The sequence below is a fragment of the Phoca vitulina genome, unplaced genomic scaffold, assembly GCF_004348235.1.
Source record: "Phoca vitulina isolate PV1807 unplaced genomic scaffold, GSC_HSeal_1.0 scaffold14, whole genome shotgun sequence".
In the NCBI taxonomy this organism is placed as follows: Eukaryota; Metazoa; Chordata; class Mammalia; order Carnivora; family Phocidae; genus Phoca; species Phoca vitulina.
Window position 1 is genome coordinate 28,085,876 of NW_022589717.1, and position 13,960 is coordinate 28,099,835.

The 13,960-nt window shown below is 38.3% G+C and overlaps 1 protein-coding gene across 6 annotated transcripts in view; it reads right to left on the reverse strand.

Moving 5' to 3' along the window:
* Window positions 1-8,094: 8,094 nt before the first annotated feature.
* The window catches only part of FBXW7 (F-box and WD repeat domain containing 7), a 217,896-nt gene continuing 212,030 nt past the window's right edge, over window positions 8,095-13,960 (reverse strand). For all 6 annotated transcript variants that reach the window (XM_032412997.1, XM_032412996.1, XM_032412994.1 and 3 more), the window contains 3 exons: window positions 13,130-13,355; window positions 10,899-11,109; window positions 8,095-9,820 (listed from right to left, as the gene is read on the reverse strand). In XM_032412997.1, coding sequence (XP_032268888.1) covers window positions 9,552-9,820; window positions 10,899-11,109; window positions 13,130-13,355 — 706 coding nt within the window. In that variant the 3' untranslated portion in view covers window positions 8,095-9,551. The remainder of the gene's footprint in view (window positions 9,821-10,898; window positions 11,110-13,129; window positions 13,356-13,960) is intronic.

Consider the following 13,960-nt stretch of genomic DNA (forward strand, 5'->3'; position numbering starts at 1 on the left):
CTCACACTTCAGCTGGTAGTTCCCGAGTCCCAATGCTTATTATTATCCTAGAAACCCTCTCCTCTACTGAAGCCCTTATCTTCTGCCATGTTTTCCTCTTTCATGGCTTATTTCATTGTTTTGTTGGACTGTATTTTCCAAAAGCTTCTTAAAACAGAGTTTGTGAGAGGTAGTGTTTGCTGTCCTTATATGTCTGGAAATATCTCTATTCTTCCTGTCACTTGATCAATAATTTGGCTGGGTGTGCAATGCTAATTTGAGATAATTTGCCTGTAGAGTTTTGCAGACCTTTGTCTTCTAGCAGCAGATGTTGCTACTGAGAAGTCTAAAATTGCAATTCTTATTTCTTCCCCCTGATTTTTCTCTCCACAGGTTTTGAGGGGCTTCTTTTTAGCCCAAGTATTCCAAAATTTTGTAATGGTGAATCATTATTTTTTTTTTTTCCCCACTCATTTATTCATAGGACACTCAGTGGGCCCTTTCAATCCAGGGGTTTTCTCTTTCAATTCTGTTAATTTTTCTTGTATTTATTTTTGAATAATTTATTCTCTATTTTCCTGTTTGAAACTGCTGTTACGTAGAGGTTACATGTCCCAGACTAATCCTCTATTTTTTTTCCTCTATATTTTCTCTACTAATTTCCATCTCTTTTAACTTTTGTCTGATTTCCTCAATTTTTATTTTCTATTGAAGGTTTTTCTTTTCCTTTTAAAATTTCCACCACATTTTAATTTCTATGAGGCCTTTTAAAAATTGTATCTCATTCCTGTATTATAAAAGGCAGTATTTATCTTTCTGAGATTGTCATTATCGTTCTTTTTCAAAGTTTATTTCATAGATTTTTTTTTTTTTTTTTTGGCTTAGTCATTCAAATTGGAGGTCTTAGATACTTGGTGATTCTTGACTATTCATATTTAAGAAATAGACACTGAAAAGTGGATAGAAAGCTCTCTGTTTGTGGTTGGAAATTTTCTCCTTTGATTGGGTGGGCAGCCAAGTTTTGTTTGCCTCTCTGCCCAAAGCCAGTATATGGAGACTTTTTTCCTCGGGTTGTTCACTTCATTGGGGAAGAATCCTCTGGTAGATGCCAGACTGTTGGCATTCTGGGAGAGGGTAGCCTGTAGGGGGAACTGCAGCCTGTAATTTAATCTCCATCATCATTTCTGAGCCTCACCCCTGCTCCCTTCTATGGCTATATACTCAATTTGGATCACATCCCCTTCATAGTTCTTGTAAATGGCGTGTGTGGGGAGAGGTTGGGGGGGCTCACAAGGTAGTCTGCTGTATGCAAGAAGATGAGAAAGGGAGGTAGACTTCATCCTTCTATGTGCTCTTACTTCATCCAGTTTCCTAGTTCTCAGCCCCATGTCGTGTCCTTGCCTTCTGCAAAAAAAAGAATTAGCTCACTTCTCATTGTTATCCTCCTCTTCATGGACACTTGAGATTGTAGTTTCTCTAATCTACTAGTCTAAAGACAACTTCTTCATCTGCTTCCCTTCATCCAAAGTTGTTGAAATCTTTTGTCTACTTGATTTCCCTGTCCTTTTCCTCGCTTGGGGTTATGCCTTTTTAATTTCCCTACTATTATTTAAGTAGGTCTTTGGAGAGGAAGAGGTAATTTGTCATTTCAAACTGGATTGCGTCTGACTTTCTAACAGGGGAGACTGTTCTCAGGTTCCTGGCACATTTTGGAAGGTAGTTTGGGCATTGTGCTCTGAATCTTACAGATCTCCTCCCCCAGATTAAGTTTGAAATGATGGCCTAAGAAGTGGTCACCAATACTATTGTTGGCGGTAGCAACAGTACTAAAGATGGCTACCATTCATTGAGTAGGTGATCAGCACCGTACCAGGTGCTTCATGTTATTTCATGTGGCATTCCCAAGTTACTTTCTCTTTTACAGATGATGAAAGAGGTTGAGAAAGATTTTTAAACTCTGCCCCAGTCACACAAATAGCTGAGAGAATTTGACTCATTGCTGCTGCTACCAGGTGCTAACACTTACTGAGGATTTACCATCTATCAGTCTAACTTCTACAGGCCCTGCTTCTCCTCATGGCTGTAATAGAGTGCAAATCTTGCTCCTTATTAGCCTAGTTGTCTGAGACACAGGAGCATCAACGGTGATTTAAAAAGAAAACAATTGAGGGGGGCACCTGGGTGGCTCAGTTGGCTAAGCATCTGACTCTTGATTTCGGCTCAGGTCATGATCTCAGGGTCATGGGATCAAGTTGGGCTCTGTGCTCAGTGCGGAGTCTACTTGAGATTCTCTCTCTCCCTCTCCCTCTGCTCCTTGCCCCGCTCCCACGTATGCTCTCTCTCTAAACGGATAAATAAAATCTTAAAGAAAAAAAATTTTTTTCTTACATAACTAAAATATCTTTTTGTTTTTTGCTTTTTGTAGAAATAGCATATTTTTACTCCTGAATTATCTGGAAACAACCTTTCTTTTAATGATACATTATTTTACCCACCGTGCCTGTATTCTCATTGCTATGTGAACCTCTTACAATAAGTCCTCTCTACATAGGTAACTCACTCTCTTTTCACTCTGCAATTGGAAAAAGTGAGAGGGGGCTCATGGCAGCTAAGCCATGCCAGGAATTGCTACGCACATGTTCTTCAGGCATCCATAGCTGAAACCCAGGACCTGGCCTCCTTTATGGCTTCATGGCAGTTCCCAGGTTGACAGGTTGGGACTGAGGGCTGCATCACTGCCTGCTATGACCCAAGACACACTACATGTTCCCATACTTGCAAGGCAGCTGTGAATCAATAATGTCATATAATAGTTAAGAGCCTGGGCTCTGGAGTCATAATGCCTAGGCCCAAATCCCCATTTGTCCAAGGTTTTTTTCCCCTTAACTGTGTGGCCTTGAGTAAGTTACTTGATATCTCTGTATCTATTTCCACATCTGTAAAATGGGATTAATAATAATACATCATGAGACAGTTGAAATTAAGTGAATAATAAATGATTTTAAAATACTTTATAACCATAGGGACACCTGGGTGGCTCAGTCAGTTGAGCCTCCAATTCTTGATCTTGGCTCAGGTCTTGATCTCAGGGTCATGAGTTCAAGCCCTGTATTAAGTAAATAAATAAAAATAAAATGCTTAAAACCATGCTGAGTTTTAGAAAGTGCACCTAAGTGTACAATGGCAGCTAGCTACCACAGTTCATTACCGTGAATAACTACAAACCTTAAATGAATACTCACTACATACCACTCTGGTGAGTGCTTGACATACAACATCTCATGTAATCCCCATAACATGTTACCCCATTTACAGATGAGGGGAATTGAAATTGAGAGGCAGAGGCGGATTTTCCTTGAAACTGATGACGCTAAGCTTCAGGGTCCCCCATTTAACAGATCCCTGTGAGAGCTAGGGGTGGCTGGGAGTCGTAGAGTGTTCCAGGTGGGAAAGAGAAGGCTGGCTGCAATTAGAAGCACTTCTTTTAAGTAATTCTGGCAATTGCCTAAAGAGATCTCAGAAAAGAGGGATCTGCAGTATCAAGGCTCCAGTAATTTGTTATAATCTTTATTATTCTAAATGCTCACTTTGGGATCTAATTATGTGGGGTCTTTTCTTTATGAGGGTCCTTAAGTTTAACCCACAACTGTCTCTTACCAGAAGAAGTGCATACGGTTTTACTTTTAACCTCTAAACTTTACTGTGTCCTTGCTGGATTTATTTAAGCTAGTCAAACTCACTTTACAGAGATAGAAAGCATCCTCAAAGTGAAAGGCCCCGTGGTAGCAGGGGATTATACTGTCTTGCTGATTGCATTTAGCAAGGCATAAGGATTCGGTAAAGTCTTAATAGATTTCATCAATATAAGTTTTAGAAGTCTTGCAAGTAACCTTCCTTTTATGGTGAGTAGTGGTTTGACGTCTCTTTCATAATCCCTGAATCTCCTAGAAAAAGGGTAAATTGGCAATATATTTTTGTGGTCTATTATATTTGAACCTTTGATTTGCAAGTGTAATTTCAACATAATTTTTCTTTTGCAGACCATAACTGCTAAAGCAAAACAAAACCCAAAGATAAATAGCTTTCATAGGTTTTTGCCATGCTAGATTTTTCAAAGCAAGGAATGAAATGTCGAAACGTCCACTCAGTGGTTCCTTGTCCTTAAAAATCCTGGGGAGAATCAGATCATCTGAAATAGAAACTCTGCTATTTTTATACCCAATTGCAAATCAGGACGTTGCCAGGCTTTCGTCTCAGCAATGAGTCTTCCTAGGAACTGGATCAAGAATTTATTTATACTTTACACTTTGGGAAAGGTACATTTTGAGTCCTTTCAGTTTTTGGTGTTCCCTTTCCCTGAAGAACCTTTGAAATTACTTTTTATATTTTTTGGTCTCCTCCACCTAGAAAGAGAAGGTGGCAGAAAGACGAAGCTGGTGAGACCCTCACTCATTGGGCACCACTAGTATTAACCGAATGGATAATGAAACACATTGGCTAGTGAATGATGCCATGTTATTTTTGTTTGTAATTCAAATCAATGACTAGGCACTCCCAATAAAAGGGAACTGGGTGCAACCACTTTGAGTCTAACTCAAAATCCATGTCCCGGGGCAGGAGAAAATGCCAACATCAAAAATTAGGCATCAACTTTTCAAATTACCATACGGTTGCTTAATGCAGGACTCCAGGAACATTGTGTGAACACACACACATCCTCTTCAGCCACTGATCTATCCTGGAAAAGACTTAGGAAATCTCTTAGCTACCAACACCTTCCCTTTATATGGCCCATTCTTTTTTTTCATGGACGAAGAGGGAAAAGGCTTATGGGAAATGATGTTACGAATGAGAACATGATTATTCGGAGGTTCCAATATATTCGTGTGTGTGTGTGTGTGTATGTGTGTGTGTGTGTGTGTAATCTTCAAAACGCAGTAAGGCAGGGAACATAAAACCACTTGCGCCAGAAGCATTTATTCAAATTAATTCATCAGCAACACTAAACCCCGTTTTCTATCAGTAGACTGGCTCTACAAACAGGAGGTTCTCCTAGAGCTGCTGTAAGGCACAAGGCTGAATCCTTTACTGGCTGATGAATCTGACGGAGTACAGGTCATAATCCTAACTGATTTTTATCGGGGGCGGAGGACGGCTAATAGAAGGAAAATGAATAAAGCTGTGTCTGAGAGAAGGATTCAGGAAAAAATGTTAACATGAGCCACTCCCGCCACGCAGACCTACTGCTACCAGATTGCAGTCTGGAATGGGAGGAGTTACAGAAGCCAGGATGGAGTCTGGAGGCTCCTTCCAGGTGTCTGCTCTCCTCTACCTCTGCATCTTTGTTTGGCCAAGTGCAGTGAGTGTGTGAGGGAGAAGAGTACCAAAAGCAAGGCACAGCCTGGGGCTGGGGAGGCTGCCCTTGATTGCCTGTTTCACTCCGGAGAGAGAAAAGCAGTCGTTTTTGGTGTTTGATTGTAGCTTCTGATGGATTCGGATAAATAGAAAGGAGACTTTCTAATAGATTAGCTCAAAGGCTATAGAAAAAGTGGCTTAAAAACAGTACATATAATTGAATGTCAATTACTTTTTAAAAATTAAACAAAACAGTAGGCTGGAACATGTACTTAACCATGTGGTATGCATTGGCTGTTGCCGATTCATGAAATAGCTGTGGTTACTGAAATCTCAGCAAGGGAGTTTTAAAACATCAAAATTATAAACAATTCCAATAATAATAAAAGACAGTAAGCTCCCTTTGCTCAATTCAACAAGTACTTACTGAGCACCTCTTATGGGCCTTTATGGGTTTACTTCTGTGTCCTAATTTTAGCTTTAGTTTCAGGCAGTGTTTGATCTTTAGGAACGTGTAACACCTAAATGTGGGAACTGCCTGTATTCTGGTGTGAAGATTTAAAAATTCAGTTACAAGGAGGTGGTGAACTTCTTCACTGAGGAGGCCATAAAGCAGGGTTCCCTTTGCAACCTTTCTTACCACGCTGACAATTTAATTCCTATAGAACGAGGTTAGCATATTCCCTTGCAGGAACAGGTCCACTGCAAGAAAGATTATTCATTTACTCATAAAATGATATTTAATGAACACCGGAGTGTGTACAAAATCACTGAGGTGCTCCATACCAGTCTACCTCACAGGGTTTTGGTAGGACTCCAATGAGAAATCTAGGTGACTCCACTTAAAAAAACGTAAATTGCTCTATGTAGAGAAATGCTATTTTTATTATGTACCTGAATGAGTCACAAACACATTCAATTGTCCCCAAATATAGAAAGTTACAATTATCTGGGTCTCTTTTCCTAAAGTTTTAACAGTAGCTACCATTTATTGAGATTGAAGTGCCACTGGTGTGTTACATGCTTTGTAACAATTCTCTTCATCCCTCCAATAACCTTAGCAGGTGGGTATTGTCTACATACTAAAAGATGAGGAAACAGGAGGTCAAGAAATCTGATGAAATTCCCATAACTAGACAGTACTACAAAACTGGGATTTGAATTCCCACCTATTTGTCTGCAAATCCTGTGAGCTCAATTTTATTCTATAATGTACATTTTTTTAAAGATGATGTTTTTCTTTAATTATATTACAGGTAAGCCACATTTGTATTATGAAAAATCAAGCAGTTTCAAGATTACCAAATAGAATTACAACTTCTTGATCATTCAGGGCTGTCGATGAACAGTAGTAATGGCTCTGGGCTATGCCCTGGTTTATCCTAAAGCAGGCAGGGCTGCTCGTCCCTGCACTCAAGACCTAAAGTGATTTTTGCCTGTGTTTAGCCATGTGGTTTTTCTGTCTTTTCCTTTAACCTGTCACTTCTCCCTGATGGTTCTGTGCCTGTAATGTGCTGGGGAATAATAAACCAAATGGGCAATGGTAGGGATCTAAGGCAGTGGTTCTAAGTTGTGAACATGACTCGCCAGGTGAGCTAGTTTAAATGCAGATTCTTGGGCCCCACTCCCTGATGTTCAGCTTTAGTAGCTCTTGGAACTTGAGGCCCAAGAATTGCTGCTCTAGGAATAAAGAACACACACTTTATGATTGTGAGAAATGTATTCTCTAAGCAGCATCTGTTTTTATTAAGTTTTAGATTTTCATCTATGGCCTGGTGACTAAATGTAGGGATTAAATAAAATGTTATATAGACGAGGTGAGTGGGAGACCGAACCTGCTATTTTCACTCATATTATAAAATATCAGATTTATTGACTAAAAGAGCAACAGAAGAGCCTGAAAGTACCACCAGAATGACTTACTTTTTCCAAAACTCCGCTTTTGGAAAGTCTGTCAAAATTCTAGGTCTCTTTCTTCTTGAAGAGCATGGGTGTGAATGCTGGCTCTCTGCTAGTTAGTTATCTGACTTCTGACAAACCACCTAACCAGTCTGAGCCAGTTCCACCCTCACCTTTAAAGGAGAGAACAGTAGCTCCTTTCAGGGAGGGTGGGGCTTCAGAGATAACGCACAGAACGTTCCTGGTAAGTACTCAATATGTAGTCAAATTTTAAAAATGAACTTTTTTTTAAAAAATAGGAATTCCAGTTGTAGCCATCACAAAAGTTTTGTGACTCTTTGAGGGGCCCAGCTTTCATATTTATACATCCAATGTTATATAGAGATAGGCACAGTGGAGTGTCCTCCTTTATAGTCTAAGGCAATAAACCAAATTTACATTCTAGGCACATTATTCTTACTTTAGCTGCATGAAACAGGCCTGCTGTTTGAAACTTCAGCTGTATGAAACAGGAAGTATTTATCTCTATGTCACACTACAAGGAATGCAAAGAAACCAACCAAGACTTTGATATCTTAAATATTAGAGACAAACCCTAAATATTTATAATGAAGTATTATTTACTTCAGTGGAAGAAACAGGCATACTAACATGAAAAAACACATTTTATTGCACTTAAGTTATAAGAAAATAAAATTTCTAAGTGAATCAAACCATAGACACAATCCCTTTAAAGGTTGTTTTCCTCCATCATGTCAGGTTGTTACATAACTAAAATTAACCAACTTGAATCTGATTGTTTTAAATCAGACTATAAATAAAACAAAAAAAAATAAACAGGAGGAGGAAAAAAAGATCACCTAGGATACAGTGTTAAACCACTTTCACAGTTCAGCTTGAGTTGTGGCTCTTGGAGAATGAGGCAAACCATTTGACTTTTTCATTCATTTCGTTTGTTTGCATGTGACGCCTTTACTACAAAAACTGAGTAGTTTCTGCTTTGTCAGTTTCTCAGAGCAATAAAACTGTAACAGTTGTTTTCCCAAATACTGTAAAACACTAAGACTGACCAGCAACTTTATTTTGTTTTATATATTTTTAAAATATTTTGTCAGTTTTATTATGTACGTTCATCCATTCACCACAGCCCTCAAAAAGAAAAGTTTCTCCACAGAACAGACGGCAATACCTCTCTGTTCCAAGGAATGTGTTTTAATTTTTGCCCAGATAAAAGAAAATAAGCTTTGCACACACTCTCAATTCTTTACTTGCAGGCAAACTTCACTCTTTATTATCTGAAACTCTCCCATTCTCAGCCTCTTAGAGGCACAGATGGTTCAAGTTTCAGTGGCAAAAAGTCTTTTTTCTGTAACCAAACTAGAGCAAATTTGGAATTCAGTCTGGGACTAAAACGTCACAGCAGAAAAAAAATAAAAAAAAATAATTTGCTTTTTTCTTTCTTTCATTTAGCAGCATAAATAAGTTTGGCCACTGGGAGTACAGTACAGGGGTGGGACAACAATCCCATATTTGAAGACCTACTTCTAGCACCAGCATCAAGAATTAAATCCATCTCAGGACTCACGGAACCCAGGACAACTTGCCACCTTTGAGCAACATATGCATTGAAGAGTGTATGTGGAAGCGACAGTAAATAGATTAACAGAGGCTAATACTGTGATTGATTGACATTGGCAATGGTTGGCAAAAAAAAAAAAAAAAAAAAAGCTTTTCATGATAACTGTACAAAAACAATTCACAGTAATTTTTTTTTTTCTTTTTTAGCTTTTCCACTCCAGAAAAATGACTTTTTGTTGCAGATGCTCTCTACTGAGAAAGTCAGCCAGTCCTTGTTTGGGTGTTATTGCAGCCCCTTCCTAGGTCTCAGTGGTAAAAGGCCAGGCTAACAGAATCTGTAACGAAGCTTCATCGTTAACACTGCCCAGTGACCACTGGAGAAGAAAATAAAGAAATAATTGCACCTGGTTTGATTTAGAAAGTCTCATTTTGCAAAGCTGCCCTCAGTCAAAAGTGAAGCCTTTTATGTGATGAGACAGCAGACGCCTCTCTTGTCAGTTACGGTTTGTCATGTCTTCCTCTTTTCCTTCTTGTCTGTAGATCTTTTCACTCTGTTGCCCCAAGCCAACATCCTGCACCACTGAGAACAAGGGATTTTTTTTTTCTTTTCTTTTTTCCTTTTTTTTTTTTTTTTTTTTGCTTTTTTCTTCTGTTGTTTTTGTTTTTTGTTTGTTTGTTTTTCAGGGGGAAGGGCAGGGAGTATATCGTCTACACATTTGGACAAATTTCTTTTCTGCTCTTCACTTCATGTCCACATCAAAGTCCAGCACCAGCAGCTTGGTTTCCTCAGTCCCATTCCGACTCCCAACTGCACACACCAGCTTTGTGTTTGAGGCTCTGATCCGCCACACGACTCCCCCACTCCCCCCACTCTCCAATGTGACTAGGTTTCGAATAAATTCACCCGTTTTCAAGTCCCATAGTTTTACAGTTCCATCATCTGAGCTGGTAATTACAAAGTTCTTGTTGAACTGTAAACAGGTCACAGCACTCTGATGCTTGTTAGGACCTAGGCAAAACCAAAGGAATTAAATTACTGGTTAGAAATCATGGGTATGGGTAAGTTACACTGTAATTGTACCCTTCTACATTAGAACATACAATAAATGAAATATTTAAAATGCTGCATATTTAGAATCTATGAGTATTTTAGGATCAGCAGGGTTGCAAGAAAATCTGGTAGTTATTTGTAACTGAAACATTAACTTTCAAGAGTTCTGTCTTCCACGAAGCTTGGTTAGCTACCAGGCACACGTTTTGTTTTCCAGCTGTGCAAATAAGAGCTTTCTTAGTGGTGGTGTAGATAGCTCAGCTTCATGTATTCTGCTGATGGACGAATGGGCACGAAATCTACCACCCTTACTACTTGGAACTGACCACTCAAAGGCGAAGGCTGAAATGACCACAATTCCAAAACTCTGAGGAACAGATACAACCAATGAGTAAAAAGTTGCAGTACAGCCCACCAAATGGCCTCAATGAAAAAACACTTTTTAGGGCTATGACCAATAAAAAGAAGTTAATCATGACATAAGATGTTAACACTGTTGTGCCTCATTTAATATTAGTGGCTTTCACATGTTTTTTTCTTCATTTTACTGGGTGCTATTATTCCTTCCATCCTAGTTAAGCAGATGGTTAAAGGGTCTAAGTTGAGGCCAAATCAATTTTCTATCAGATTAGAGATGTTCTTTTTACCCCAGTAAGGTAGCTCTTTAATTTAGAATTGGACTACAAATTCAAAATAAAAAAAAAAAAAACATTCAAAAAAAAAAAAAAAGAGTCTGTTGCTTCTATGATATGGCCGAGATCTTTCTTCACATTGTTCTTTAAGATTAGGTCGAATTACCTGTACATGTAGGAAGTGATTAAACAATTTTATATTAAAAACACAATTTGAAACAATTTCTCAAGGGTAGCCTAGTTCTGTCAAGTCAGAGTGAAAACGATCAGAAACTTATCCAAAATAAGCATTTTCATTTTGTATGAGGTTAATTCTTTTTGTGACATAAAAGCTCTGTATTTCTCTTTTGACTAACAATCCCATTTTTAATGAACACAACTAAAGCTGAGTAGCCAAGACTTACCTTGCAATGTTTGTAAACACTGTCCTGTTTTGATATCCCAGATTTTAACTGTAGAATCTGCATTCCCAGAGACAAGAATATTGTCTTTGAGTTCCATTCCACTTGTTAACGATTGGTGTCCTGTTAACGTGTGAATGCAATTCCCCGTCTCCACATCCCACACTCGGATTGATGTATCAAGAGATCCACTCACCACATGGATGCCATCAAACTACAACAGACACAGCTTATTAGACTAGAAGTGCAGATATTCTTGATATTATTTATTGACCTTAATCCTACAGGGGAGAAAAATAAAGCATGGGAAAGAGGTAATGCCAGGAATAAAATGAGGTAACAGGATAAAGTGCAGGTAATCAAGCAAATCTACAGTGTATATTCTCAGAAGCTTCTATCAGAATTGCTAATTTTAAAATTTTAAAAAAATATTTATTTATTTATTTTAGAGCGGGATGGAAGGGCAGAGGGAGAGGAGGGAGAGAATCCCAAGCTGACTCCCTGCCGAGCATGGAGCCCAACGCAGGGCTCGATTCCACAACCCTGAGATCATGACCCAAGCAGAAACCAAGAGTCGGATGCTCAACCAACTGAGCCACCCAGGTACCCCCAGAATTGCTAATTTTTTATGGCCAGTGGCTTCAAACTAGATGCAGAAACAATTAAAAGAAAACAAAACACCTAAAATGAACACAGTTTCAGATCATCTGGCCAAAGATGATCAGCTAAATATCATGGGTCATTCAATAAGGATTGCCATTTGAATCTTACTTCCCAACAGAAAGTTGAAACTACTGACATAGCCTGTGTGTTTATTAACACACCTAAGGCATGAAAAGACTAGAGATAACTCTCATGAGATGTTTAAAAGTAAGTTCCAGGGGCACCTGGGTGGCTCAGTTTGTTAAGTGGCTGCCTTCGGCTCATGTCATGATCAAAGCGTCCTGGGATCGAGCCCTGCATCGGGCTCCGTGCTCAGCAGGGAGGCTGCTTCTCTCTCTCCCTCTGCCTGCCTGCCTACTTGTGATCTCTCTCTCTCTGTCAAATAAATAAATAAAATCTTAAAAAATAAAATAAAATAAAATTTCCATTAAAAACTGTACATAAAATAAAAATTTCATTTACAAGAACCAAATGCTAATTAGGAAATGCACCAATAGATAATTACATCTGGAATTACAAGAAGTGGCATTTTGATAACAAAAGCAAGCTATATAGCACCTCTTCTCCAGCTTCCCAGCTATACTAAAAGTCAATAGATATCAATTCCTAGAAGATCTAGAATAGTATTGCTACCTCTTTTCTCAATCTAATGGTTTACTTAAATGAGAATATTATATTCGTTAAGGTTCTGAACATATCACAAAACATAAAAACAACTTCAGCCAATTCCCTCTCCTCCAAATTCATAACCTTTTCTAAGTTAATATATCTTTATTATATATCAATATTTTGTGACATAGACGGTATTCCACAAATTAAGAGCCAAATATTCCAAGAATAGAGAACTGTCAGCACCTGGGACTATGTACTAATCTGCGGATCACTAATGGGCCGTAACTGGTAAATAAACTGTATAAGTAATGGAAAAATTTTCAACTTGAAAATGCTTTCAGAAAATAAAACAAGACCCATTTTCTAAATTTGCTATTAATCTAGCTATCAATTTCAAAAATATGACAACTCACTCAAGAATATCATGTTCAAATGTAAACAAAAAAAATCAGGTTAGTCAAATTTACTTCGACTACAAATCAGTAGCCCTTTGATGGTAGAGCAGTCTGATGGAGAAAGGCTCTGCTTCCACTTTGAATGGGAATGGATCACAATTACATGGTCCATCAACTTTCAGCTATCAAGGCAAAGGGGCAGTTTTTGGCCAAATTAATCCTCTGCTAAGGAGTTTATTAAAATCCAGGTTATTTTCCTATGAGACTATCTACCCATTAATTAATATAGTAAAACTTGGGGCTCCAAAGTTTCAGGTTCCAAGACAAATATTTGTATTTTAGAGGAACAACAGATCACAGAAAAACTGAAACAAATTATTTAAATCAGTTAAAAATTTATGCTTTCTTCATGCCAATTTTAAAGCATATGTAAACAACAGGATAACCTGATTTGTCTTTTTTGGATTGTATTGAATCAGCAATTTGACAGCGATTATCTGAGTAAAACAATCTCATGATTCATCAGTAAAGCATCTAAGGGATAGGAGAGATATGATCTCTTACCTGTAATGAATAGACTCTATTAGTATGCCCCTGCAACGTGTGTAGACAGGTCTCCGTCTCTGGATCCCACACCTTCACCATAAAGTCATATGCTCCACTAACAACCCTCCTGCCATCATATTGAACACAGCGGACTGCTGCTACATGACCCATCAGAACATGTAAACACTGGCCTGTCTCAATATCCCAAACCCTAAGAGTGGCATCTCGAGAACCGCTAACAACTCTGTGGGGGGGGGGGGGGGGGGGGGGGGGGGAAAAAAAAAAAAAAAAGTATTAGAATTTTTAATAGCATGAGAAAACATGATATATAAAGTCAGTGGTTATTGAATTTTTTCTTTTCTTAAGCAGGAACACCTGTTTTCAAAGAAATCCTATGTAAAACCTTGAGATATAAACATACAAAAGTCAAGTTACTCTGGTTGGGATGGGAAGTTGGGAAGTCTAGAATTGTACCTGCTTGGTTCCCACATTTCCCACATTTATAAGTGGCTGTGCAGCACCCGGGGTTCTGTGGGATGGCCTGAAAACTGCTGTATTGTATTCGAAGCAGAAGCAGCAGTGGCCAGCTCCAAATATAGACAATAAGATTTTGATTTTAGAAATAAAATGCTAATGTGGGCAACATGTATAAAATGTTAATGGGAGAACTCTGGTGGTAGTATTTTAAAAAAATTTGTATTTCTTCTTTATTCTTTGTGCCATTTCCCAAAATTGTAATTATGAACATACATTCTCTTTGTGACTAGGGAAAACATTTAATAAATGTTATTCAACAAAACAAATCTGAATTTGGAATTTAAACAGTTAAAGATTGTGGGCCTTATACCA